We start from the raw sequence: 22,529 nt of genomic DNA, 5'->3' as shown, positions 1-22,529 counted from the left end.
GACAAAGTTACTTGTGGAGTTTGCGATTCTCCAGTTGCCAACATGCTGAAGACATACATTGCAACAGATGGTTGTTCGGACGAGCTGCTATGTCAGATTTGCATGGATAATGAACTGAATGCAGTGTTCTCTCCTTGTGGTCATATGTACTGTTGCAACGAGTGTGCTTCTAAATTGAACTCATGCCCCTTGTGCAAAAGTTGGATCTTATTCACACAACATATCCAGTTCACAAGCCTTGATATGTCAAAAAGTTAGCAGGAACTAATGTGCTAACATATTGAAATCATTATGAATGTAGATGTATTATATATATGCACTTTTGATGGGTCATGATTGCTAGAGTGGGAAAAATTTTCAAAAAGAAGTTTTTAAAATACACAATGTTCACATGCTTAGAACAAAAAAATAACCCATTGTAATATGTTTTCAATGTTGCACAAAAAATTCAACTGCATGTTCATGCATACTGTTTGTATAAAGATATTGAATATTTTGCATGCATTGCATATTATACATTTTCACTTGAGGATAGTTTAATATGAGATTGATAATTGGTTGCACACATATTTGAGTATTTATGTTTGTTGCTTCATGTTTTACACTGTAAGAGTATTTTTATTGTACATATGGAAACTCATTATACATATACATAAAATATGAACTTATTTTAATATATGATGTGTAATATATTAGAACAGGGATTCAAATACACTATTCTTATGAATCGCTTTGTCCATTTTTTATAAGTGTGTGCAATACATTATTTTTCAAACAGTGACTAGGTGTGTTAAAGTAGGAATTGAATATTTCATAGGCATATTTACTGAAGATCTTCATGGCATGCAACGGTAAACAAACCCTGAACAAATACTTGCATTCTCAAGACATTGCCATCAATGTGCTTATCAACAATTAAATATACCATGTTGTTGTAACATTGCTGAGAAATATGTTTCAATACTGCAATAACACTTTTGAATATTTTCTATAAAAACAAGGAACAAACATTTCTTTTTGCATATAGCATCAAAAGAGAATCATTCAGTATTCAATATCAAATAACATTTCACCAAACTTCATCCATTGATGAGGCTTTTACATTGAATTTAGTTTTTAATAAATATCAACAGGTGGTAGCTCTACACAATGAAAACTGACTAAGAAAGCAACTGGGCAATAAGTCAAACTAAGAGGATGGAATTGAAATACCATTAGAATAAATGATTTTGCACATTAGTTCTATAATTTTCCTCACTTGTATGAGAAATTTTTATAACAATTATTTTAGGCACTAAGTTGTGAACCATAAAGACTGGAATACTATCAATTGCTTGCATTTTACACAAGTGTCAAACTTTTATGTTAAATTTTGTGGAGAGTAATTTGTGCCACAGATTATAGTCATCGCCTACCTTCTTAATGACTGTGCTCATACATTTACAGTTCACTAAGACCAGCTCTTTTTCTTGCCTTTTGCAGCAAGGCACGAGACATAAACTGCTTCCGAGAGAGGGAACGAACATGCTAAGAAACAAAAAATGCCATAAAACTATGTTCACAACATACACAGGATTGAAAATTTCACATACTCTATCCTACTTTACTATATACCTTTAGAAAGACATCCAACTCAATTTTTTCCCGCCTTAAAGCTTCACTAAGATAATACATTGTGTCATCTAATGCATTCTCTTCAGCATACAAATTCAAAATCCTAAAACAAGAAATATGCTGTGCTTATTCGAACAAAATGAATGATTTGCTAAACAATACTGAAAATAACATAAATGAATACATTCACTATTGTATTTTTGTCTATTGTATTTTTGATGTATATTAAAATCATCAATTCAATCCAATCATCTGTGGAAAAGATTTTCGTGATAAAGCTTATATCCAACAATTTACTTGGATAACGTACTAACAATAAACAAATGAATTTATAAAATAAATATAATACAACACATTTGCTGATAGCTGGGTTTGCATTATCCATGACCTCAATCAATTAAATCAATTGAAGAGAACTTGCAAATCAATCATTGACACATGTTGGAGGTAATTTTGAAATCTTTTTTGCACTATTTTCATTGTATAAAAGTGTTTTTTATGTTTGCACTGGTTAAAGGAGAAATGGAGATGCATGTTTTTGAGAACTTTGGAGACCATTGTGATAACTCTTGAGCAGGTGCAAACCCTCAACCTTTTCCTTTAGGCTTACACTGATCTGCTCTTGCATAAGCATGTGCAAACACAGTAAACATCTTTCACTTCTTAAGTAATGCAAAGATTAATAACTTACTGGCTATATAAAGGTGTTGTTGGAACTACAGCATCATCAATATTCACTTTATCTGATTGCTGTTGTAATGTTTTGACTGCATCTTCGATTTCGGTATTTTTTTGCTTCAGTGTTTCAATATCTTTAGACACATCAGACTAAAGTAAGTTGACAAAAGAAACATAATTACTTAAACAAGACAAAAAGATATGGTTTGAGAAAATGACCTTGCAGCAAAATTTACTAGAGGCCTAAACAGGTTGTGAAACAATATCATCAAAGAGCTTTGGATGTTTATGACACTTGTTGAAATCTAGAACTTCTTTGGCATAATTTAGCATATGGCAGATTCTTTCTTTCACAGAACCAAACTAAAGGGGTTAAAATGCTGTATCCCCTGCCAACCTTCATATTTAGTGACAAAAACTGATGCATGAACCAAAGCATAATCATTAATCACACATACCTCCTCTGTCTCTATCTGTTGTATCATGTTTTCTAATTTGCTCCTTCCTTCATTCAGCTTGTATTCAGTCTGTTTAAGGGTATCCATTTCGGTCTAAAACCACCATCAAGTGAATACAGCTGGGCAAATTTAATTGACTCAAACATCATAAAGTCAAACACATGGGTACCCACAAAATTCATTCACAAATATCAATTTCATGCAACAAACACAAAATTTGCTATAAAACAGATTGCCACATAAAGTGATGTTGACTTGACCCAAGGGCAGATTTAGGGGGGGAGGGGTGAAGCCGCTGCAGCCCCTCCTTTTGCTAGAAAAAAAAACAACATATTGAATAATAGTAAAAAATGACAGTACAGTTTCAGTTTTCAAACTAATTTAAAGTGTTTAGCGCCCTCTTTCATAATCTCCTGGATCCGCCCTTGTGACCCGTCCAATATAGCTTCCATCAATAAGAAAGCCAAGGAAAGCATTGAATAAGTGTAACATTAAGTTATAAATCACCTGAGCTTGAAGAAATACTTCATTCAGCTGTCTTCTCAATTTATCTTCAACCCCACTTTTAATACTGGCCTTCATCATGTCAGAGGATATTCTGAAACTACTCTGGGTGCTGCGAGACAATCCTGTTGCTGTAGCAGTTGTTGCAGGGGGATTGTTTTGAGTAGAAAGGTAAGTTTGGGAAACAGGGTAAGGGGGTTGATTTGTTTCACTTTGTGGAACACCAGGTAGTGGAAAACCCCCATGAGACGGATAGGGTTGATTAGATGGGGGAGGTGGTCTGGATGGGGGTGTTGGTCTGGATGAAGGTAGTGGTCTAGATGAAGGTGGTGGTATGGGTGGGGGTAGTGGTCTGGATGGAGGTGTTGGTCTATTAGGTTGAGGCATGGCACCAGATGTTGAGGCAGGATAAGGGGGGATATTTGGATGGGTAGGCCTTATAGCTATTATAAAAAAATTCTGGTAAGATAAAAGGCATGGCAAAAAAACATACAAAAATATAACAAACTGGGCAACTACATTCACTTTTAACATGGAAAAACCTAGTAGTATACCAGCATTTCCGGGCATTGGCATTCGAGATGGTCCAGTTTGATAAAAGCCCTGGGGTAAAGGATTATTTGGTCTAGGCGGGTAGGGTTGAAAACCTGCATGTTGGTAGTTTGCATGTGAAGCAGGTTTTGTGCGGGCAAACACAGGTGGTGTTTCAGCAAAGATCATACATAACAACTGAATCAACTGATAAAGGTCCGACCCAGGCTATAAAAAAATAGCAATCACAAATTATTATCAACTAAAAAACATGTGGCACTTCATCAGTGACAAAAATATAATCCAAGCAGACAATTAAAACATAATAAAAAATAAACACATTGAACACATAAAAAATTATACAATAACATTGGTTGACTATCATGAGGAAACACCTAAATAGACTTTCAAAACAAACATTAATGGACGGATGAAAGCCCCCCAAAAAAACAATTCTACCAAATGTTATTTTAAGTTATGAGTTCATTCGAAAAATATTGTGAAATTAAAATCATCCTTTCATATCAATTGGCTAAACTATATATTCTTGTTTGAACATGTGCATCCTTTGAAGTCAAATGAAATTGTTATATATCAAAAATTTCCACCATAAAACTATACTCGTTATTCTATAAACGACAAGACTTACATGTTTCCATTCACTTAAAAAGGGGAGGTACACCCTTCCTTCTGTATCAACATGACGTCCAACCTTTATCTCCATCTCTGGTGTAGGGACAACAAAGACAATGGGGGGTATATAGGGATGGCTTTTTTGAAGCCATATACAAATTGGGATGTTGTAAGTTGAACCTAAAAATGCATATGAGTCTATAGCAATGGAAAGAAATTTTACACAGAAGGAGTTTTGCATGGTACAAAAAGAACTCCATGCAGGTAAGAAAGTAATTGTCACTGAAGCTTTGAAATTCTTTTACATCAAAATGTTTTATTTCTATTTCTGTTAGCTAAGTGGAGTAATAAAATACAGCATACCGCTTCAAATGACAATGTCAACCTTGGCCTAGATGATTCTGAATATCATGCTCAATCTCATTGAATGATTATTTAATATTTCATTAACTTATCAAGGCAAAGTGCCATGATTGAAAAATAGACAAAACCTATGCAGTAACTTTGTAATAAGTAAATATAACTTATTACAAACAGTTCCAATTTTCAGGCTTGTTACAAAAACTTGAACAAGCTCAAATTCCAAACAAAAAAAACTTTAACAGCCCTGCACTGCACGTTGCTTTGTATACTTGCTTGCCCTTGCCTTCACTTTGTTACACAAACCACCTGCAGATTAAATTTAATGCCCTTCATTGCTGCTCATACCTCTATATACAACTGGAATTGTTCCTTCAAGACACACAAGTTCTTTATTTGCTAATAAAGAATCAAATTATGATAACTATGAACAACCGTCTGGTTTCGATTCATGTGACTTGTCTGAGTCTCAGACCACAACGAGAAACTCACCGAAAATTTTCGCATTTGGTCTCAATGTTTTGTAATTTTCTAAAGCAGCTTTCACATCTGGAATGGCTTGACTGGTGTTAGGATACTATAGAAGTTTTAACACATAAATAAAACCAGTTAAACCATATCACATATAGAGTTTTTAAAAACATCTCGATCAAATTAGCGGGTCACATACCCCATTGCTCTTGAACTTTGTGCGCAAAAATGCATCAAAGTGTTCCATATAGAAGCTATAATTTAAAAAAACCAAGCATTTAACTCGTTATCCCTTCAAAAAAACGTCAAATTCTCATGTTCGACATGTCGATCGTTGACTTGTACATTGTTGTTTAATTCGAATGGGGTAAAAAGGGATAAGTGGGAATGTTACTAGTACAAAAGATCGGTATAAGAACCCGGATCGATACTCCGTTATGGAGAAAAATTTACAATACAGGTATGAATGAAGAAATAATACTTACAAAACTTAAGATGTCACACAATGCTTTGAGATTCACACCACATACTAAACATTTAGAGCGATTCACAAAGTGATTGCGTGGTTTCCTCGAAATATGCAATTGCGTAGTCTGAATCAGCTTTTTGTTACTATGTCGGGCCCAGTCTCCCGAGCTATTTCCTCGGATGGAGCATAACATAAACAAATAAGATGGCCGAAGAACGCAAAACTAAAATCGAAAACGTTCCCGGCTCGTCCAAATCTGCTTCTAGCAAGGTGTGTTCTTTAAATTTTGTTTAAAAAGTCTTACAAAGGAATAATTTCACAGCTATGCCATCTTTTTGATCATTGACCAGACTGTATACGTACAAGATGACGTGTTTGTACATACCTCTGTTACAAGCAGCTATTCAGCCAATATCATCCGTGGTCAGATCTCAATAGTCGAAAAGGTACTAAATATTTGTCGCTTTAGGGCAGACACGGTTAATCATACGGTGCCACGTACGAAAATTAACTAGGTTGTTCCTAATCCATCTTATTATATGAATTGGGTGTATAATAATAGTTTTGTTTTAATTTTCTAACCACACGTCACGCGACTGCAAAAATTTTAATAATTTTGAAAGACTCTTTTATACGCCTCATCTCTACGCAATACTCTACTTGTCTATAAGCATTTTTGTCACATGTTCAAGTCTCTTTACGAAGAACGTCGGCCTAAAAGGCCTCATTTCACAACAACCAAAATCAACGTTTGCACAATTGAATTCCTTACGGTTAGCATCATCCACAGAACATTTCCTACAACCATGATATTTTGCGTTCCAAGTTACTTATTAACAGTACCTTACCAGTCATATTTGCAGCACGACTTTTCTTTCATCCATTGAGGACGATTCAAGTCATGTGAATTGGCTACCAGTTTCCCCTGAAGCTGTGTTTGATGACTATCATATAAACAACGATGCTGAATGGAGTGTCGTCTCCCGTTCTACGACAGATGCTGATAGTAGGTATAATTCCCATCTCATCCCACACAGCTGTATAACTGAGCTTCAGTGATACAGTCAGTGGGCACTTGGCATTTTATTGACCAGATGCCAAGTTTGAGGTTCATGTATATATATTTAGCCTACACCAGGGTTGATTTCATGTGAATAAAACTCCTCAACACCCTGTTTGAAGTTGATTGTTTTCTTGCGTATAGTGGCAATCTTTCTTTTCTTTATAATTATGAAAAATTAAGTGTATAAAAATGTATATATTAAAACCGTGTTATATTTTCATACTAACGGAATATTTTCCCCCATATCATAGTCGCTTTCTTTCTTCACCAGGTAATACGCAGCAACCAGAGAATCAACATGCTCAAAATGTCATCAAAAAATACACGTTATCTTTTGCAACGACCGACCTGCATTCAATACGTCGTTCTGACTCCAAATTTCATTGGCATTTCTTGGTGTTCGTCTTGAAGGACGGCACAACTCTACCAGCGTTGCATTTTCACAGTGGCGGCACAGCTAAGTTTATTCAACATCTGCACAGATACGTCTGGCTTACAAAGTAAGTTGAGAAATAGTAAGGTGGTCTAACTCAAATCATGTACCACAAAGACCCCAATCGTACCGCACTGTTCCATGTCAGTCTTCCTCTCTTAAACATAACATTGGAAACTTTGTCCCCAGGTCGTCAAACAATCCCAGGTTATTCATAGTTTGTAACGAGCATAACCACGCGCTACAGAAGTCATTGAACCACCTTGACTTGTTTGGCTCGGACACAACGGACATGTTCACCGTAGGTATTTTCGTGTACGTCGTCCGAATATTTACTCCTGGCAATTGACGATGTTCCGTCTCACAGCGTTTCCTAGGTAATGCATACGTCGAAGGTTTGGGCGCGTTTTCCAAAGTCACAAAAATGGTACGGGATGCCTGGACCAATGGACCCGCTCACGAATCTCACAAACCGACGAAACCCGAGGAGCCATTTCTACCCAAGACCGATCAAAACTACGACAGTCTACAATCGTTGGAAAATGGATTTGAAACTCTTCTTCCTGATGTCCAGGTACAACGTAAAAAATCGAGGAGTGCCAGCATATAGGATATTCGTACACGTATATAGCGTATTTTAAAGAAGCAATTCGTAGAAATCGTCAAACAATGTGTCCAGTTACACGTCTAGAAAGATGTGTGACTAAGAATGCGAATGTTTATGTTTGTTGATGTAGATTGTCGAGGTTAGTGCAGTCCTGGAGAGGAATGTTTGTGTTCAATGACGTTTCGGCATCCTTAGTCTTCTTCAATGTCACTCTTCACTTTACTCTTACGTCTTTTTTTCACTTCGTTTACACTCAAAAATCACTAAGATATTTAAACACAATTATCCTACAGACAGAGATTGATCCGTTAATTTTTTCCACGGTTGGTTATGATTCAAATGCGTTTTTTAAATGCGTTTGCAGCCAGATCTAGGCCCAGCGACGGACGTTGTACGCGGAGACCCGATCAGTTTGAACGAATGGATGAGTTTCACGGACAGCGAAGGGAAAATTTGTAAAGTTGAAAAGTTAAAAATGCTCATATGTCAAGGGGTAGGTACTTGGTATATATGTTTCTTTGTTGGTTAAACTAGTGTGAAACTTATAATCTTAGAGACATGTTATTGTTGAAAGTAGATGGTAGAGACATGTTATTGTTGAAAGTAGATGGTAGAGACATGTTATTGTTGAAAGTAGATGTTAGAGACATGATATTGTTGAAAGTAGATGTTAGAGACATGATATTGTTGAAAGTAGATGTTAGAGACATGTTATTGTTGAAAGTAGATGGTAGAGACATGTTATTGTTGAAGAGAGAGATGAAAGTAGATGAGAGACATGTTATTGTTGAAAGTAGATGGTAGAGACATATTGTTGAAAGGAGATGGTAGAGACATGTTATTGTTGAAAGTAGATGGTAGAGACATGTTATTGTTGAAAGTAGATGGTAGAGACATGATATTGTTGAAAGTAGATGGTAGAGACATGTTATTGTTGAAAGGAGATGGTAGAGACATGTTATTGTTGAAAGGAGATGGTAGAGACATGTTATTGTTGAAAGGAGATGGTAGAGACATGTTATTGTTGAAAGTAGATGGTAGAGACATGTTATTGTTGAAAGTAGATGGTAGAGACATGTTATTGTTGAAAGTAGATGGTAGAGACATGTTATTGTTGAAAGTAGATGGTAGAGACATGTATTGTTGAAAGTAGATGGTAGAGACATGTTATTGTTGAAAGTAGATGGTAGAGACATGTTATTGTTGAAAGAGATGGTAGAGACATGTTATTGTTGAAAGGAGATGGTAGAGACATGTTATTGTTGAAAGTAGATGGTAGAGACATGTTATTGTTGAAAGTAGATACAGAGACATGATTGTTGAAAGTAGATGGTAGAGACATGTTATTGTTGAAAGTAGATGGGTAGAGATGTTATTGTTGAAAGGAGATGGTAGAGACATGTTATTGTTGAAAGTAGATGGTAGAGACATGTTATTGTTGAAAGTAGATGGTAGAGACATGTTATTGTTGAAAGTAGATGGTAGACATGTTATTGTTGAAAGTAGATGGTAGAGACATGTTATTGTTGAAAGTAGATGGTAGAGACATGTTATTGTTGAAAGTAGATGGTAGAGACATATTGTTGAAAGTAGATGGTAGAGACATGTTATTGTTGAAAGGAGATGGTAGAGACATGTTATTGTTGAAAGTAGATGGTAGAGACATTATTGTTGAAAGGAGATGGTAGAGACATTATTGTTGAAAGTAGATGGTAGAGACATGTTATTGTTGAAAGTAGATGGTAGAGACATGTTATTGTTGAAAGGAGATGGTAGAGACATGTTATTGTTGAAAGGAGATGGTAGAGACATGTTATTGTTGAAAGTAGATGGTAGAGACATGTTATTGTTGAAAGGAGATGGTAGAGACATGTTATTGTTGAAAGTAGATGGTAGAGACATATTGTTGAAAGGAGATGGTAGAGACATGTTATTGTTGAAAGTAGATGGTAGAGACATTTTATTGTTGAAAGTAGATGGTAGAGACATGTTATTGTTGAAAGTAGATGGTAGAGACATGTTATTGTTGAAAGTAGATGGTAGAGACATGTTATTGTTGAAAGTAGATGGTAGAGACATTATTGTTGAAAGTAGATGGTAGAGACATGTTATTGTTGAAAGTAGATGGTAGAGACATGTTATTGTTGAAAGTAGATAGTAGAGACATGTTATTGTTGAAAGGAGATGGTAGAGACATGTTATTGTTGAAAGTAGATGGTAGAGACATGTTGTTGAATAACGAAGACTAATTAACAGCCGATAGCCAACAGTTGCAGTTTGATTTATTTTCAGGGCATTGAGCACAGCATTAGAAAAGACGTATGGAAATTCCTTTTGGGTTTTACGATTACGAGGAAACATATAAAGAACGCATACAAAAAAGGAAGCGAAAATGGTAGAAAATCAAAGTGGAAACAGCAATAATTGAAAAGCTACATGAGTTGTACATTCAACTCGACTAGAGTACCTGTACATAAAATTCATGGTAATATAACGAGATTTTCTCTCCATACAGGAACGAGTACATCACTATGAAACAACAATGGCAGTCAATCACGCCGGAGCAAGAAAAGCGATTCACGTTGTTGCGTGAGAGAAAACATCTTGTCGGTAGGCTCTACTGTCATAGAAATATTGAAGATGGATCTATAGGCGATTACACTGGAACATATACATCGCCTCCATTTTCAACATCGCATTCTTCCATTCTCTAAATATATAAGCAATCCAATAGGAATGAATGTCGTCAAAATCGTGTTTTGTTTTTTTTCTGCAGACAAAGATGTGATCAGAACAGATCGTACGCATTCTTTTTACAAAGAAGATCCGGCAACATCAACACGCAGAAGCTTTACGATATTCTTATGACATATTGCATGTATAACTTTGATTTAGGTGAATCACGATCGATTTCACGTTATTTTTTGCTTCGACTATCATATATAAAAGGAATTTGCCTGCCCTTGTTGCATGTTGAAGCACATGCATGGCATGATAAAACTACACTCTCTATACTGACATGATAAAACTTTATTCTCTATACAGACATGATAAAACTACATTCTCTATTCTGACATGATAAAACTGCATTCTCTATACTAACATGATAAAAGTATATTCTCTATACTGACATGATAAACTACATTCTCTATTCTGACATGATAAAACTATATTCTCTATACTGACATGATAAAACTACATTCTCTATACTAACATGATAAAACTACATTCTCTATACTGACATGATAAAAGTATATTCTCTATGCTGACATGATATATTGCTGACATGATAAAACTATGTTCTCTATACTGACATGATAAAACTACATTCTCTATACTGACATGATAAAACTACATTCTATACTGACATGATAAAACTACATTCTCTATACTGACATGATAAAACTACATTCTCTATACTGACATGATAAAACTACATTCTCTATACTGACATGATAAAACTACATTCTCTATACTGACATGATAAAACTACATTCTCTATACTGACATGATAAAACTACATTCTCTATACTGACATGATAAAACTACATTCTCTATACTGACATGATAAAACTACATTCTCTATACTGACATGATAAAACTACATTCTCTATACTGACATGATAAAACTACATTCTCTATACTGACATGATAAAACTACATTCTCTATACTGACATGATAAAAGTATATTCTCTATACTGACATGATAAACTACATTCTCTATACTGACATGATAAAACTACATTCTCTATACTGACATGATAAAACTGCATTCTCTATACTGACATGATAAAACTGCATTCTCTATACTGACATGATAAAACTGCATTCTCTATAGTCACATGATAAAACTGCATTCTCTATAGTGACATGATAAAACTACATTCTCTATACAGACATGATAAAACTGTATTCTCTATACTGACATGATAAAACTACATTCTCTATACAGACATGATAAAACTGTGTTCTCTATACTGACATGATAAAACTACATTCTCTATACTGACATGATAAAACTACATTCTCTATACTGACATGATAAAACTGCATTCTCTATACTGACATGATAATACTGTATTCTCTATACTGACATGATAAAACTATAGTCACTATACTGATATAACAAAACTACATTCTCTATACTGACATGATAAAACTACACTGTCAACATCTGGCATGATAAAACTGTATTCTGGCATAAAACTACAGTCTCTATACTGACATAAACAAACAACAGTCTTGATAGTCGCATGTTAACTCATATGTCTACATCATGTAGGTTATGTTCAAGGTATGAGTGATCTATTATCACCGATTCTCTTCATAATGAACGACGAATCAGACGCTTTTTGGTGTTTCGTGGGTTTTATGGAAATGGTTGTATGTATTACTTTTGTATACGCAATTTTTGTGTTCATACGCAAACAAGTTATCGAATCTCGCAATCAACTATTTAGCAATAACCAGTCCTTGTGAACTCTTTAAAAATATATACGTATCTACTACAAAATTGCTCGCTCGAAAAGCATGCTGGTTGTTACATCAAGATTAGTTCATTGTTACCGGTTATTTATAATGTTCAATATCTACACACCCATTATTTTTCATTGCAGGCAGATAACTTTGAAATGAACGCCATCGCAATTCACAGGCAATTGGACAATTTGAAGGCCCTTCTGCAATACGTTTATCCAAGATTATACCATCATTTTGGTAGGACATTTCGAGAAATTTTTACGCGAAAAAACGAAACACTCATTTCTCAGATGATTTCATCCGAGATTCATTTTCTTAGACAAAAACGAATCTGGGAATTTGTACTTCTGCTTTCGATGGCTCTTGATCCTCTTCAAAAGAGAGTTTGTTTTCGAAGACATCATGAAACTGTGGGAGGTACAAAATAGCTTAAATGATACGCTTTTTGATATTGTAACAATGATAAAACGCGGATTTTAATTGGTCAATATCCATGCAAGATGACCTACATTCTCCGTGGCTGCCCGCGCCCCGCGGGAGTCACTTAAAACGTCAGAATTTGAGATTTTTTCTGTGAGTCTTACAAAATACTGCGTGAAATGGACCAAGTTATCTTGCACATTCAAAAACAACACTAGATGTCAGACTACCAATTTCTGTGACTAACTGTTTTGTTTTGTTATCTTTGCTTTCAGTCGTTGTGGACGCAAAATTTGTCGCCGAATTTTCTGTGACTAACTGTTTTGTTTTGTTATCTTTGCTTTCAGACGTTGTGGACGCAAAATTTGTCACCGAATTTTCATCTTTTTATTTGCCTGGCAATTTTGAAAACGGAAGAGGATCGCATCATTGAAAAGCAATATGGCTTTAACGAAATCTTAAAGGTTGGAGGAGTATATTTTATGATATTAGCTTTGATTCACGGCCAGTGTTTAGCGATCACTGTGAATGGTTTAATAGTACTCACGTCATCGGAAAAAAGCCAATATGGCAGTATAGAAAAAGACAACATGGCGATATAGAAAGCAACTTTTGCTTTTGCTTTCGTGTTGGGAAACACTGAAGCATTAGGGTTGATAGAAAAGCAAAATATATCATAAAATGACATTATAAACGTTTGAACCCGAGTCAGGGCAATGAAGCAACCATTTTCTATTATCTGTTTCATTTCATGTGCAGCACGTGAATGAATTAGCGATGAAAATCGACCTCGAAGCGATGTTAGTTAAAGCAGAAAAACTGTGCCTTCAGTTGAGAGATACGCGAAATCTTCCGGACGATATAACAGAGATCTTGATGGGAAAGCCAGTGGAAAGAAGCCAAAAACGACACTTCCCAGGTAAGCGTCTCACATGATACGGCCAATATCGTGGTAAGACGGGAAGAGAGCAAAGACTATACGTCACACGTCACGTGCTGTCGATTACATAAAGTCTAATAAACTCTGAATTACAGTAAAGGATTTCGTTAGCCTTCAAGTGAAATTTCTGAGTTAGTTGCAACTCTCACCCCACAAACACTAACGGAAGTTTACTTTGTAATAGGAAAACCAGTGTTGGTGAGCAGTTCAAACGACGGTGCCGACGCACAACACCAAACCCACGATTCAGACGACGATATTGAAGAACTGAGCGAGGAATTGATCAACAATGGTATTTCCGAGAGCGAAACAACGGACGAGAAAAGTCACAAAGGCGTAGAAACGACACAAGACACTCCTGCGAACGAAATGTCTTGAAGCGATGTAAGGTCACGAAACGAAAAGAAGGAAGTTGCTTTTAAATGAATGATATGTCTGTGTCATGGGTAATATAATTATTGTTCGTATAGTCTACATGAGGTGACGTCATATGTTGAGAGAAGGAGAAAAGGCCTTGAGTTTTAGATGGTTAGAAAGCTTTATGCCCAATCCCAATTGATTATTATTTATTGAGCAAGCATTTGCCCTGAAGTACGTAGTTTATACAAAAGCTAATTAATCAATTAGCCTTGGATGCATTTTATTTGAACAAACAGAGTTAAGTTTTCGTGTGAGCATCCAACCTTCGATACCCTATGCGCATTTATAACATTAAAATTTTGGTTTGATTAAGTTTGTGTATATGACATTACACACGAATGGGCAAACACGCTATTCATCGTAGACAAAACGTTGCACATGTAAAAAAAAATGGTTTATTGTATAAAACGAAGTATTCTTTACAGTGGATGATTGGAGTTGTGTCGTGAATTCATCGAGAATAGATCAAAATTACTAAGATGATGCGACAAAATTCGGGCAAAATTAGTGAGCGAGTGAATTCCAGTTTTGACAACGAATAATTTAGAGACCAGGTTTACTGAGATCGTTTTCTCCGTATCGAGAAAGAGAGAAAAGGGTCTTTTTTACGTTTAATTTAGAATTATGTACACAAATGGTTCAATTACAACAGCTGCAAGATTGCCATCTTGTCATAACAGCTATTTCACTTCGTTCCCCACGTTATTTGCCAGTTGACAAGTCTACAGACAGGGTGTATTAAAAAAATTGCGACCCTTTAAAATCAACTTACATCTATAATTTATATAAATCTGTTTATAAAAGAATGTCGCGCTAGGGACCTGCATTTCGTAAGTTTGTGAAAGCTTAATCATTGCGTTCACGCTTAATAATACAGCGCATAAACTACTCGTTTTTGCTGTTGGTTAATTGAACCATTCGCAATCGAACTGGTTATTGCTACGTAATGGAATATGCACCTGCCATTGGTTCATTGGAAATAAGTCCTTCCAATCATGTGGCTAGAAATTTGTTAATAATTCACCACTTATGAAATTTGCTCGGTAGTACGTATTGCAATATAAAAACATATGGCAATTTTTTCTCCGTGGTCGCACTATTTATCATCAGTGACAATGTGCTGATACTTGGAACTTACCTTTTATCTTCAATTCATTCATTCAAGTCAATCATCGCTGAAGGACGATGCGCTAGAGCTGTCATCATCATCATCATCGGTATTTGTGGATATCTGCCCACCTGGTGCAGGTGCATCTGGGGTCCTGGTAGAAAAATGAAAATAATTGCATATTTAGTAATGCATGAGTCAATACCCCCGGGGAATTGATACCATTTGAGTACGCGAGTCGCGACTATTGATTTCTATTAATCGCGACATTAAGTACCGATTCCCATCTGGTATCCAGACGGACCATCGTGTACTTTTTTTCCTTACCCAGTTGCTGATGTAAAGAGAGCTTGGGGAGGGGAGGATTGCGAAACATGCACGGGAGTTTGCTATGGGCATTATGTCACCGATGTGTCAGAGCTGCTAAATTTATATGCAGTTGGAGCCCGCCGCCGTCTGAAATACTGGCAGACTTTCACAAGAATCACAGTGGTGGATGTGTAGAGGATACTGACATAAGCATGCTTGCCAAGAAATGTTTGCTGTCAACCAAGGATGTTAAATTGTGGCTTCAATACTTGACGCAAATTTCTGTGAACTGGAAAAGCAAAAGCAACAAGAGAAAAGCGGAGCAAGGGAAAGTAACTCAGGAACGAATTTCTTTTACTACATTTATTTTTTATAGGATCTCTCATATATCTTGCTTAATAAAGTATTAAAAAGTGTTCCTAATTTTCGTAATTTAAAATTACTTGGTCCCGGAGCGGGGTATTTGCCATTGGCAGCTTGCCCGGGGGCTGAGTATTTGCCTTCTTGCCTTTCCCCGGCAGCGGGGAAATTGAACTATTAAAACGAAAAAAATCAAATGCCCGGCCATATTCCTGGGGGGGGATGGTAACTCTTGGAATTGACTCATGCATAAGTGCCTGCTAAACATTAATAGCTGGCATAATGGGTCAATCAGAGAAAAGCAAAGGACACTATATGTAGCATATTTTACTTCAATGTCAAGGAATATTTTAGGGATTTTACACCGGTAGGCGATTAACTTCAAATAGTCCTGAGAAGTATGAGCCATGTGGCAGTGGGTCCGGAAATATCCTTCCCCAGTGATGTTTTAAAAACTGGAAATATCATCACCAGACCTAGCATTGCAATTGAAACAAAGTCACAATACACATACGATTTTCTTAGAACAGTTGATATAGTTTAATTACACATATATATGATCAATGATTTAATGAGCACTTACTGAAGAAGATCAGGATCCAATCCTTCAGATAATATCTTGGGTCTCAAAGCTGCCAAAGGCACACCCTACAACAGAAGCCAAGATTATGTTAACTTTTTTTGAAAGAAAATGACTGACTGACTGACTAATGATAATAATTAAGCAAATAATAATAATATAAAGAATAATAATAATAATGATAATAATTAAGCAAATAATAATAATATAAAAAATAATAATGCATGTTTGCACATCAATAAGTTACAAAATGGAAATAATTCTGGTGCAACTCCACAAATTCAAACGAAATATTCACCACAAATTGTAGAAATCACTTTAGTCTAACATGATAATACTGAAAAATGTGAGTTGTTAAATAATTCTGGCAAAATCACATACCACTTTCAACATTTGAAAGAATTTTGCATAGCGTGGATCCTTCGAAACAGTCATAACTAAATGATGAAATGAGAACATTTTGCGGAATTATATTAATGCTTGTGAGCAATACCATTTTGCATAAATTTAAAGATTTTAAGATTGCAAACCAAGAAAAGAAAAAAAAAGAAAAGAAAATCCATAACAAAGAAAGAAAGTCCAATACAATTTAATGAGATTTCTTTGGAAAAGAATGGAAGATAAAGGCAAAGAAGATATTAAAATAGCTGTACAAAATGGTACCTGGTTGTGCTGGTTCTTCTTCAACTGGAGGTGACAACTCCTCGCTGACCTAGTCAATCAAATAAAATAATTTATGTAGGTAATAAAATAATTTATGTAGGTAATGAAATAATCTATGTGGGTAATGAAATAATTTATGTAGGTAATAAAATAATTAATGTAGGTAACAAAATAATTTAAGTAGGTAATAAAATAGTTTATGTAGGTAATAAAATAATTTAAGTAGGTAATAAAATAGTTTATGTAGGTAATAAAATAATTTAAGTAGGTAATAAAATAATTTATGTCGGTAACAAAATAATTTATGTAGGTAATAAAATAATTTTGTGGGTGATAAAATAATTTATGATTGTAATTTTAACCAAAAAAATGTTCAAAAACATTTTAAAACAATAAAAATATTTACAACTATCAAGCCAAAGGCTTGTTTACAATTGTTTACAGGCTTCTAACAATGGCATCCCCCCTGGATGGATTTTTTCAAAATCTTTGGTCGAAAATTTTGAACATAATCCAGGGGGTGATTGCCTCAGTGTTTAGCCCTGGCTAAGTGGGAAATCAATGCCCTTACAGATAAATCATACAAGACAGTTTTTATGACACAAATAGTGGTGTATGTCTTACATATAGAAGAAAACTTTTACCGAAGGTGTATTATTAGAGTCTGAGGCTGTAGGTTGAGCTGGTGAGGCAGTAGGTTGAGCTGGTGAGGCAGTTGACTCTGGCACAACATGTTCAGATGTGTCATCAGCAGTTGGAGTTGATGATTCTGGAGCTGTTACATTTTCAAGTCCAGGGATTGAGGATAGCTGTGTGTAAGACAATAAAAAAAACATCAACTTATTACTTGAACATGGCAAAAAAATGAAACACTGACATACAACAATGATTATCATAAAATATCTACCTTTGCCTCCAAAATGCTCATAGTTACATCAACTCTCTGAAGTCGGTTTGATAAATCAGACAATTTCTAAGTTCAAGAAACATTCGTTGGACAAACTAAACTCGGTGACTTTGATATAAATTAGAATATTTCAAAGCACTTTCTCATACCTCTTCACAGACACACGAAAATCTATTAAGAAAATTTACAGTATGGGCAACAAAATGATTGATGAATGCCACAATTCTCTTTTGTTGAATTGATCCAACCTGCAAGAGAAGTTTCAAGATGTCAGTCCTGAACACTCAACACTGAATTGAAAACATTTTGCTAATAAAAACAGCAAAATATTCAACGAAAAAGAGCCAAACTATTCACCTTCGTCAAATCAATGGCGGGACCCATGATGGGCAACCCGTCACTGTCCATTTTATAGCAGTAAATAAATTTAAAGACTTCAAAAAGATGACTTTTTTGGCTTCTCAGATGGTACTTTCAAAATGAAACCAAACAAACTTTAAAGTTCAAACTCTCGTGCCCAGGGCCTACTACAGTGAGCAACGTTTTTACAGCATGAGCCTGCGCTGCTCAGCTGACATTTTCAACCGAATGGATGGGGGAAGAACTAAAGAGGAATTAACAAAAACCTATCTTCTGTAGCTTCAAACGAAACAAAACAGATCTTTTCGGCCACCGGGTATGCTGTTTCAACAGATGCGTACTATCCGATGAGTTCTCGTCAAGATGACATGTTTGATCAAATTGTTTTCCTCGAAGAAAAGTAAGATAATTTGACAAATGATTAACACTGCGTCACTGCCCAGTTAATTAGAATGATATCACGTTTTCTTAAGGAGAGGGGGGGAGGGGTGGGGAACATCGGGTGAGCCCAGGAGCATGTTTAACAACCAATATACTTCTTTACCATGAAATGCCTAATCACAAGGCTTGTACAGAAACTTCATTTCTCCTTACAGTCAAAGTTGAAAATTTGTGATTCACCATAAGATGTTCTTCCAATGTGCTCTCATTTCTTCATTGAAGTAAGGAACGGACTTTTGATGCTTCCACTTTATTTCACAGTAGCGAAAAGCTTGGTTATCATGAGGGGTATAAAGAAGGCAAGTTGAGAGGGTGGATGGAAGGTTATGAAAGTGGTTTACAGCAAGGAAAGCTGGTTGGCAACGAGGTAATGTAAAACATACAGGCTATTGATGAACTTTATAAAAAAAAAAAATGTCCAACCTGGAGGCAAAGTTAGAACAGTAAGAGGAGGGTGAATATTTGTTTATACAAGTCTGCCCAATTTATTTGTTTTGAAAGTAATGTTAATTTCGAAAGAAGTTAGTCAGGTAGAGTTAAATATATGAATATTCACCCTCCCCCCCAATTTGCATTCAAGCTTTGCCCTGCATCCAATTACTGTTCTTAATCATAAACTAGATCGGATTCTACGAAGGATTCATAGAAATATGGCAAGGTATCTGCCAGAAAGACAAAAATAAAAAGATAAACATGAAGCTGAATGCATTGTCTAATCTTCTTAAACAAGACTGGAGTGACACAACCAGAGATATAATGCCGGAGTTGCATACTATTAGGGCAAAGTTTAAACAGGTCTGTTATATTATCACATTCAACTAAGTAACAGTTTTTTGGATAGGAGTTTCAACTAGATATCCTGGATTTATTTTTCAGTTTTCACCCTTCTAGATATGTTCTATGCTTCATGTGAATATCGAACATTCAGGAACAAATGCTGTCGACAAAACATCATTTTGAAAACACAGAGTAAAACAAAAAATATATGTTTAGTTGTTACATCACTAGTCTATAAAGTAATGTAATTCACATCGGACGGGATGTTTCAACTTTGGGGATGCTGTTAATGTCAATAGTGAGGGAAGTCTGGGGTCTACCCCTTTGAAAAATTACAAGCTTCTATTGTTAGCTACTATGAATTTGTCAACTAGACTATTTAAAACTTTTAACTCAGTTTCCTCCGTAGTAGCAATGCCACTGCTGTAAATTAAGTCCAACTTTGAATAAATTGTTCGGTATAATTTGTAATATATATCTATAAGGTCATGTGACCACAATGTTCTTTACAATAAACTAAACAAATATTGTATATCGTTGTCGGAGATGGATAGATCAGTGATGCCATAAGTAATTTCATTTTCGTAAAACGAAAACCAACCAGAGGTGAGTATGATCATGATGGCAGTACTAAACCTAGAAAATACATAGGAATAAATTAATGGATTTAAAAAGACTTCGAATTGTGTAATGTGATGAATACCTATAGGCAGAATGTCAAATGAAAAATACAGTTGGGTTTTACTTGGACTTAATGTCATCACACACCTTTTGATGCCATCATTGTTTCAAACTGCATGTCTTCCTCGATTTCACTGTTTAAGATGTAAAAGTGAAAAAGTTTAGTTGGTGTTCAGAGGCGTCCTAAAACGTTAATTGAGAAGGAGGGGGTGGGGTAGGGTGTGTTAATTTATATATTCAGTTGTGTCAGACTGATTTTCTTAAAGTAAATTGCTTAGTTCCTGAAGTGAATGGCTTTCAAAAGAAACGAGTCGTACACAACTGAATGTATGAATAAAAAAGCCCCCAAATAACTTTCTAGGGACGTATGTATTGTGCTTTTGCCATGTTGTACATAACGACAAAGTTCGCCAAAGTATTAAAGGGAAACGTGAGACTAAACATGGAATTCATACTTCAAGATTTAGGAATGCACATGAATTACGAGAATCACAATCCTTCTAAAAGTCCGGTGCATGAAAAACATAATCAAACTTGAAAAAATTGCAATAGGCCCATGATTGGCCCGTCAATTTTACGATGAATAAAAATTAATAAAAAAAAATGAAGAGAAGATGTATAGTTACCGTTTTCTATCGTTATCTAACAGTTCCACCAAAGAATTTCTTTGGTCTACGATATCAACTAACTCTCGCGTCAACAAGCCGATCATGGTTTGATCTTCTTCAGTAGATACTAGGAAAACAGTTTTATCAAACTCAGCAAAATCTAAATGCTGTAGTATACTGCCAAGAACATTTATGAACGAGAAGAACAGCACATGATTCATCAAACACATTTGCGGAGACTTACCATCTTTCATCATGAGTTCTCTGATCTGCAGTTCAAGATGTTGCTGTTTATCTTCAAGTTCAATTGAAGTCGATCTTAAAAAGAGAACGAAATTATATGAATATAATTGATTGGCATTGGGTATAATTGCAAACATAATTAAAACAAACTAATCGAGGTCTAAAAATGTTGAAGGGCGCTAAAAATGGAAGAAAAAAAAAGATGGAAAAACGAATTAGGACGAGGCTGGAAAGTAAGAAAGAAACATACAATTGCGAAAGACGTATAAACTCATTCGATGGGAATAATTAATAAGAAGATATTGACTTTTTGTAAATCGGAAAACAAGGGGGGAACAGTTTATCTTTTGGAGCGCATCTGAGGACGTTGTCTAATCACACCTGCTTCCGAAATGTCGAGATAAAAATATTAATTTCGAACTTCGAAAGTGTTTTAATTCCATTGATTGGCAGTTAAATGATTAGCTAGGACATTTTCCAATATTGCTTCGAAGATCAGCTGGAACTGGCAGTTTCCATTGGCAAACGGTGGACGGAAGTTCTAGACTGTTCTAGCTACGCGAAAATGCCGCAGTGCAATGAAAGGAGACGTTATCTTACAAAAAAAAATAATGAGAAAACGTCCGTGCAGTTTGTTTGGTAAAACGTTCTGGGAAGCAAAAACAAAATCACACTACTTTTCATCAGTTATAAGACGCTTGTAGATTCCATCTCGTGATTACAGTATGCTTCAATCAAGGCTTTTTATTTCAAAACTGCTCTTATGTATTCTTGTGTCAGAAATTCAAGTAGAAAAAATCAGCTCATGCGAGAGCTCTAGTCAATGTCATTTTAACCTACTGTGTTGCCTTAAGACGAGGAAATGTCAAGAATCCTGTTCAGGAACTAACAACAGCGTACATACGGGATTGATTATCGCGTTAGTCGCAGCCATTTTATTGGGAATTGCGCTATTTTGGACGACATTTTGCTGTTTGTGTTGGAACAGAGGCAGTAGAAGATCCTTGCTTCATTATCAATCGTTTACCGAAAGCGAAGTCAACTCTTATTCTCAAGCTAGCGAAGATGATATCAGACGTGATGGGGCAATTAACAATCAAGAATGGATCCATCAAATCAACAATCATCAAGATGATAATTATTCAACCGTCAACAAAACAGAAACAATAGGACGTCTGGTCCGTCTGGATACAAACAATGTGAACAGCAGCGACAATAAAAGCGGCGATATTTGTTTATCCATAATACGGAAAGAACGATGATGTGCATTGCTGTGGTTTACGTAAGCGCAAATTAAAGATTTAGCAGGAATTGAACCTTTATAGGTACAATATCTTGAGTAATTTGAAGCAACAGAAAAAACTAATTGACTGCATGTAAAACATCAACGCAAGGTTGATATTAATGTGTG

General features: G+C 35.5%; 6 protein-coding genes across 12 annotated transcripts in view; 3 read left to right on the top strand and 3 right to left on the bottom strand.

Moving 5' to 3' along the window:
- Positions 1 to 518: 518 nt before the first annotated feature.
- LOC124438599 (tumor susceptibility gene 101 protein-like) lies at positions 519 to 6,229 on the bottom strand. Of its 4 annotated transcripts, none has more exons than XM_046988774.1 (11): positions 5,449 to 5,624; positions 5,271 to 5,355; positions 5,127 to 5,177; positions 4,435 to 4,598; positions 3,809 to 4,013; positions 3,258 to 3,697; positions 2,751 to 2,843; positions 2,306 to 2,442; positions 1,615 to 1,717; positions 1,416 to 1,527; positions 519 to 988 (listed from the first exon to the last, which is right to left on the bottom strand). In XM_046988774.1, exons 1-10 carry the CDS (start codon positions 5,494 to 5,496, stop codon positions 1,441 to 1,443), a joined length of 1,413 nt encoding a protein of 470 aa, XP_046844730.1. In that variant the 5' UTR covers positions 5,497 to 5,624; the 3' UTR covers positions 519 to 988; positions 1,416 to 1,440. The 4 variants fall into 4 exon arrangements, with proteins under 4 accessions (XP_046844730.1, XP_046844729.1, XP_046844728.1 ...); XM_046988773.1 differs by lacking the exon at positions 519 to 988 and adding an exon at positions 6,104 to 6,229 and having other exon boundaries at positions 1,097 to 1,527; positions 5,449 to 5,503; XM_046988772.1 differs by lacking the exon at positions 519 to 988 and adding an exon at positions 5,735 to 5,834 and having other exon boundaries at positions 1,097 to 1,527; positions 5,449 to 5,503.
- Positions 5,882 to 14,510, top strand: LOC124439389 (TBC1 domain family member 17-like). Its single transcript, XM_046989613.1, is given in 17 exon segments — positions 5,882 to 5,988; positions 6,069 to 6,164; positions 6,607 to 6,724; positions 7,053 to 7,281; positions 7,404 to 7,515; positions 7,582 to 7,788; positions 8,186 to 8,314; positions 10,114 to 10,243; positions 10,312 to 10,431; positions 10,598 to 10,642; positions 10,645 to 10,716; positions 12,105 to 12,205; positions 12,439 to 12,538; positions 12,621 to 12,718; positions 13,069 to 13,185; positions 13,481 to 13,640; positions 13,846 to 14,510. Coding segments are annotated over 17 exon segments (2,094 nt in total). The 5' UTR covers positions 5,882 to 5,922; the 3' UTR covers positions 14,040 to 14,510.
- On the bottom strand, positions 6,292 to 18,564 carry LOC124438604 (WASH complex subunit 3-like). Of its 4 annotated transcripts, none has more exons than XM_046988781.1 (9): positions 18,366 to 18,564; positions 18,158 to 18,256; positions 18,009 to 18,074; positions 17,746 to 17,910; positions 17,102 to 17,150; positions 16,820 to 16,875; positions 16,442 to 16,506; positions 15,220 to 15,343; positions 6,292 to 8,108 (listed from the first exon to the last, which is right to left on the bottom strand). In XM_046988781.1, exons 1-8 carry the CDS (start codon positions 18,414 to 18,416, stop codon positions 15,247 to 15,249), a joined length of 648 nt encoding a protein of 215 aa, XP_046844737.1. In that variant the 5' UTR covers positions 18,417 to 18,564; the 3' UTR covers positions 6,292 to 8,108; positions 15,220 to 15,246. The 4 variants fall into 4 exon arrangements, with proteins under 4 accessions (XP_046844737.1, XP_046844738.1, XP_046844736.1 ...); XM_046988782.1 differs by lacking the exon at positions 6,292 to 8,108 and adding an exon at positions 10,084 to 10,529 and having other exon boundaries at positions 15,216 to 15,343; positions 18,366 to 18,563; XM_046988780.1 differs by lacking the exon at positions 6,292 to 8,108 and adding an exon at positions 10,084 to 10,531 and having other exon boundaries at positions 18,366 to 18,562.
- On the top strand, positions 8,368 to 9,025 carry LOC124438605. The gene is made up of 2 exons (XM_046988784.1): positions 8,368 to 8,559; positions 8,657 to 9,025. The coding sequence occupies exons 1-2, from the start codon at positions 8,380 to 8,382 to the stop codon at positions 8,966 to 8,968; spliced, it is 492 nt and encodes a 163-aa protein (XP_046844740.1). The 5' UTR covers positions 8,368 to 8,379; the 3' UTR covers positions 8,969 to 9,025.
- A 15-nt stretch (positions 18,565 to 18,579) lies between the features above and the next one.
- LOC124438606 (protein LTO1 homolog) lies at positions 18,580 to 20,118 on the top strand. The gene is made up of 4 exons (XM_046988785.1): positions 18,580 to 18,768; positions 19,071 to 19,176; positions 19,431 to 19,604; positions 19,701 to 20,118. The coding sequence occupies exons 1-4, from the start codon at positions 18,716 to 18,718 to the stop codon at positions 19,767 to 19,769; spliced, it is 402 nt and encodes a 133-aa protein (XP_046844741.1). The 5' UTR covers positions 18,580 to 18,715; the 3' UTR covers positions 19,770 to 20,118.
- The window catches only part of LOC124438597 (F-actin-monooxygenase MICAL2-like), a 39,792-nt gene continuing 36,858 nt past the window's right edge, over positions 19,596 to 22,529 (bottom strand). Inside the window, exons 22-25 of the mRNA XM_046988769.1 lie at positions 21,120 to 21,193; positions 20,894 to 21,002; positions 20,355 to 20,401; positions 19,596 to 20,222 (exon numbers count right to left, since the gene is read on the bottom strand). Coding sequence (XP_046844725.1) covers positions 20,203 to 20,222; positions 20,355 to 20,401; positions 20,894 to 21,002; positions 21,120 to 21,193 — 250 coding nt within the window. The 3' untranslated portion in view covers positions 19,596 to 20,202. The remainder of the gene's footprint in view (positions 20,223 to 20,354; positions 20,402 to 20,893; positions 21,003 to 21,119; positions 21,194 to 22,529) is intronic.

The sequence above is a fragment of the Xenia sp. Carnegie-2017 genome, unplaced genomic scaffold, assembly GCF_021976095.1.
Source record: "Xenia sp. Carnegie-2017 unplaced genomic scaffold, XeniaSp_v1 HiC_scaffold_19, whole genome shotgun sequence".
Classification (NCBI taxonomy): domain Eukaryota; kingdom Metazoa; phylum Cnidaria; class Anthozoa; order Malacalcyonacea; family Xeniidae; genus Xenia; species Xenia sp. Carnegie-2017.
Note: the sequence above shows the minus strand (reverse complement) of the source record. Positions and strands in the feature narration are given on the sequence as shown.

Coding starts and splice junctions, on each gene's coding strand:
- LOC124438606 (XM_046988785.1), top strand. CDS start 18,716: ATGAGTTCTCGTCAAGATGACATGTTTGATCAAATTGTTTTCCTCGAA. Junction 19,177..19,430: donor GAAAGCTGGTTGGCAACGAG/GTAATGTAAAAC, acceptor ATCATAAACTAG/ATCGGATTCTACGAAGGATT. Junction 19,605..19,700: donor TTAGGGCAAAGTTTAAACAG/GTCTGTTATATT, acceptor TCACCCTTCTAG/ATATGTTCTATGCTTCATGT.
- LOC124438605 (XM_046988784.1), top strand. CDS start 8,380: ATGTTATTGTTGAAAGTAGATGGTAGAGACATGTTATTGTTGAAAGTA. Junction 8,560..8,656: donor TGAAAGTAGATGGTAGAGAC/ATGTTATTGTTG, acceptor GATGGTAGAGAC/ATGTTATTGTTGAAAGTAGA.
- LOC124438599 (XM_046988773.1), bottom strand. CDS start 5,496: ATGGAACACTTTGATGCATTTTTGCGCACAAAGTTCAAGAGCAATGGG. Junction 5,356..5,448: donor CAAAGTTCAAGAGCAATGGG/GTATGTGACCCG, acceptor AAACTTCTATAG/TATCCTAACACCAGTCAAGC. Junction 1,528..1,614: donor AGTTGGATGTCTTTCTAAAG/GTATATAGTAAA, acceptor TTTGTTTCTTAG/CATGTTCGTTCCCTCTCTCG.
- LOC124438604 (XM_046988781.1), bottom strand. CDS start 18,416: ATGGACAGTGACGGGTTGCCCATCATGGGTCCCGCCATTGATTTGACG. Junction 18,075..18,157: donor TTTCGTGTGTCTGTGAAGAG/GTATGAGAAAGT, acceptor TCTTGAACTTAG/AAATTGTCTGATTTATCAAA. Junction 17,911..18,008: donor TGAGCATTTTGGAGGCAAAG/GTAGATATTTTA, acceptor TCTTACACACAG/CTATCCTCAATCCCTGGACT.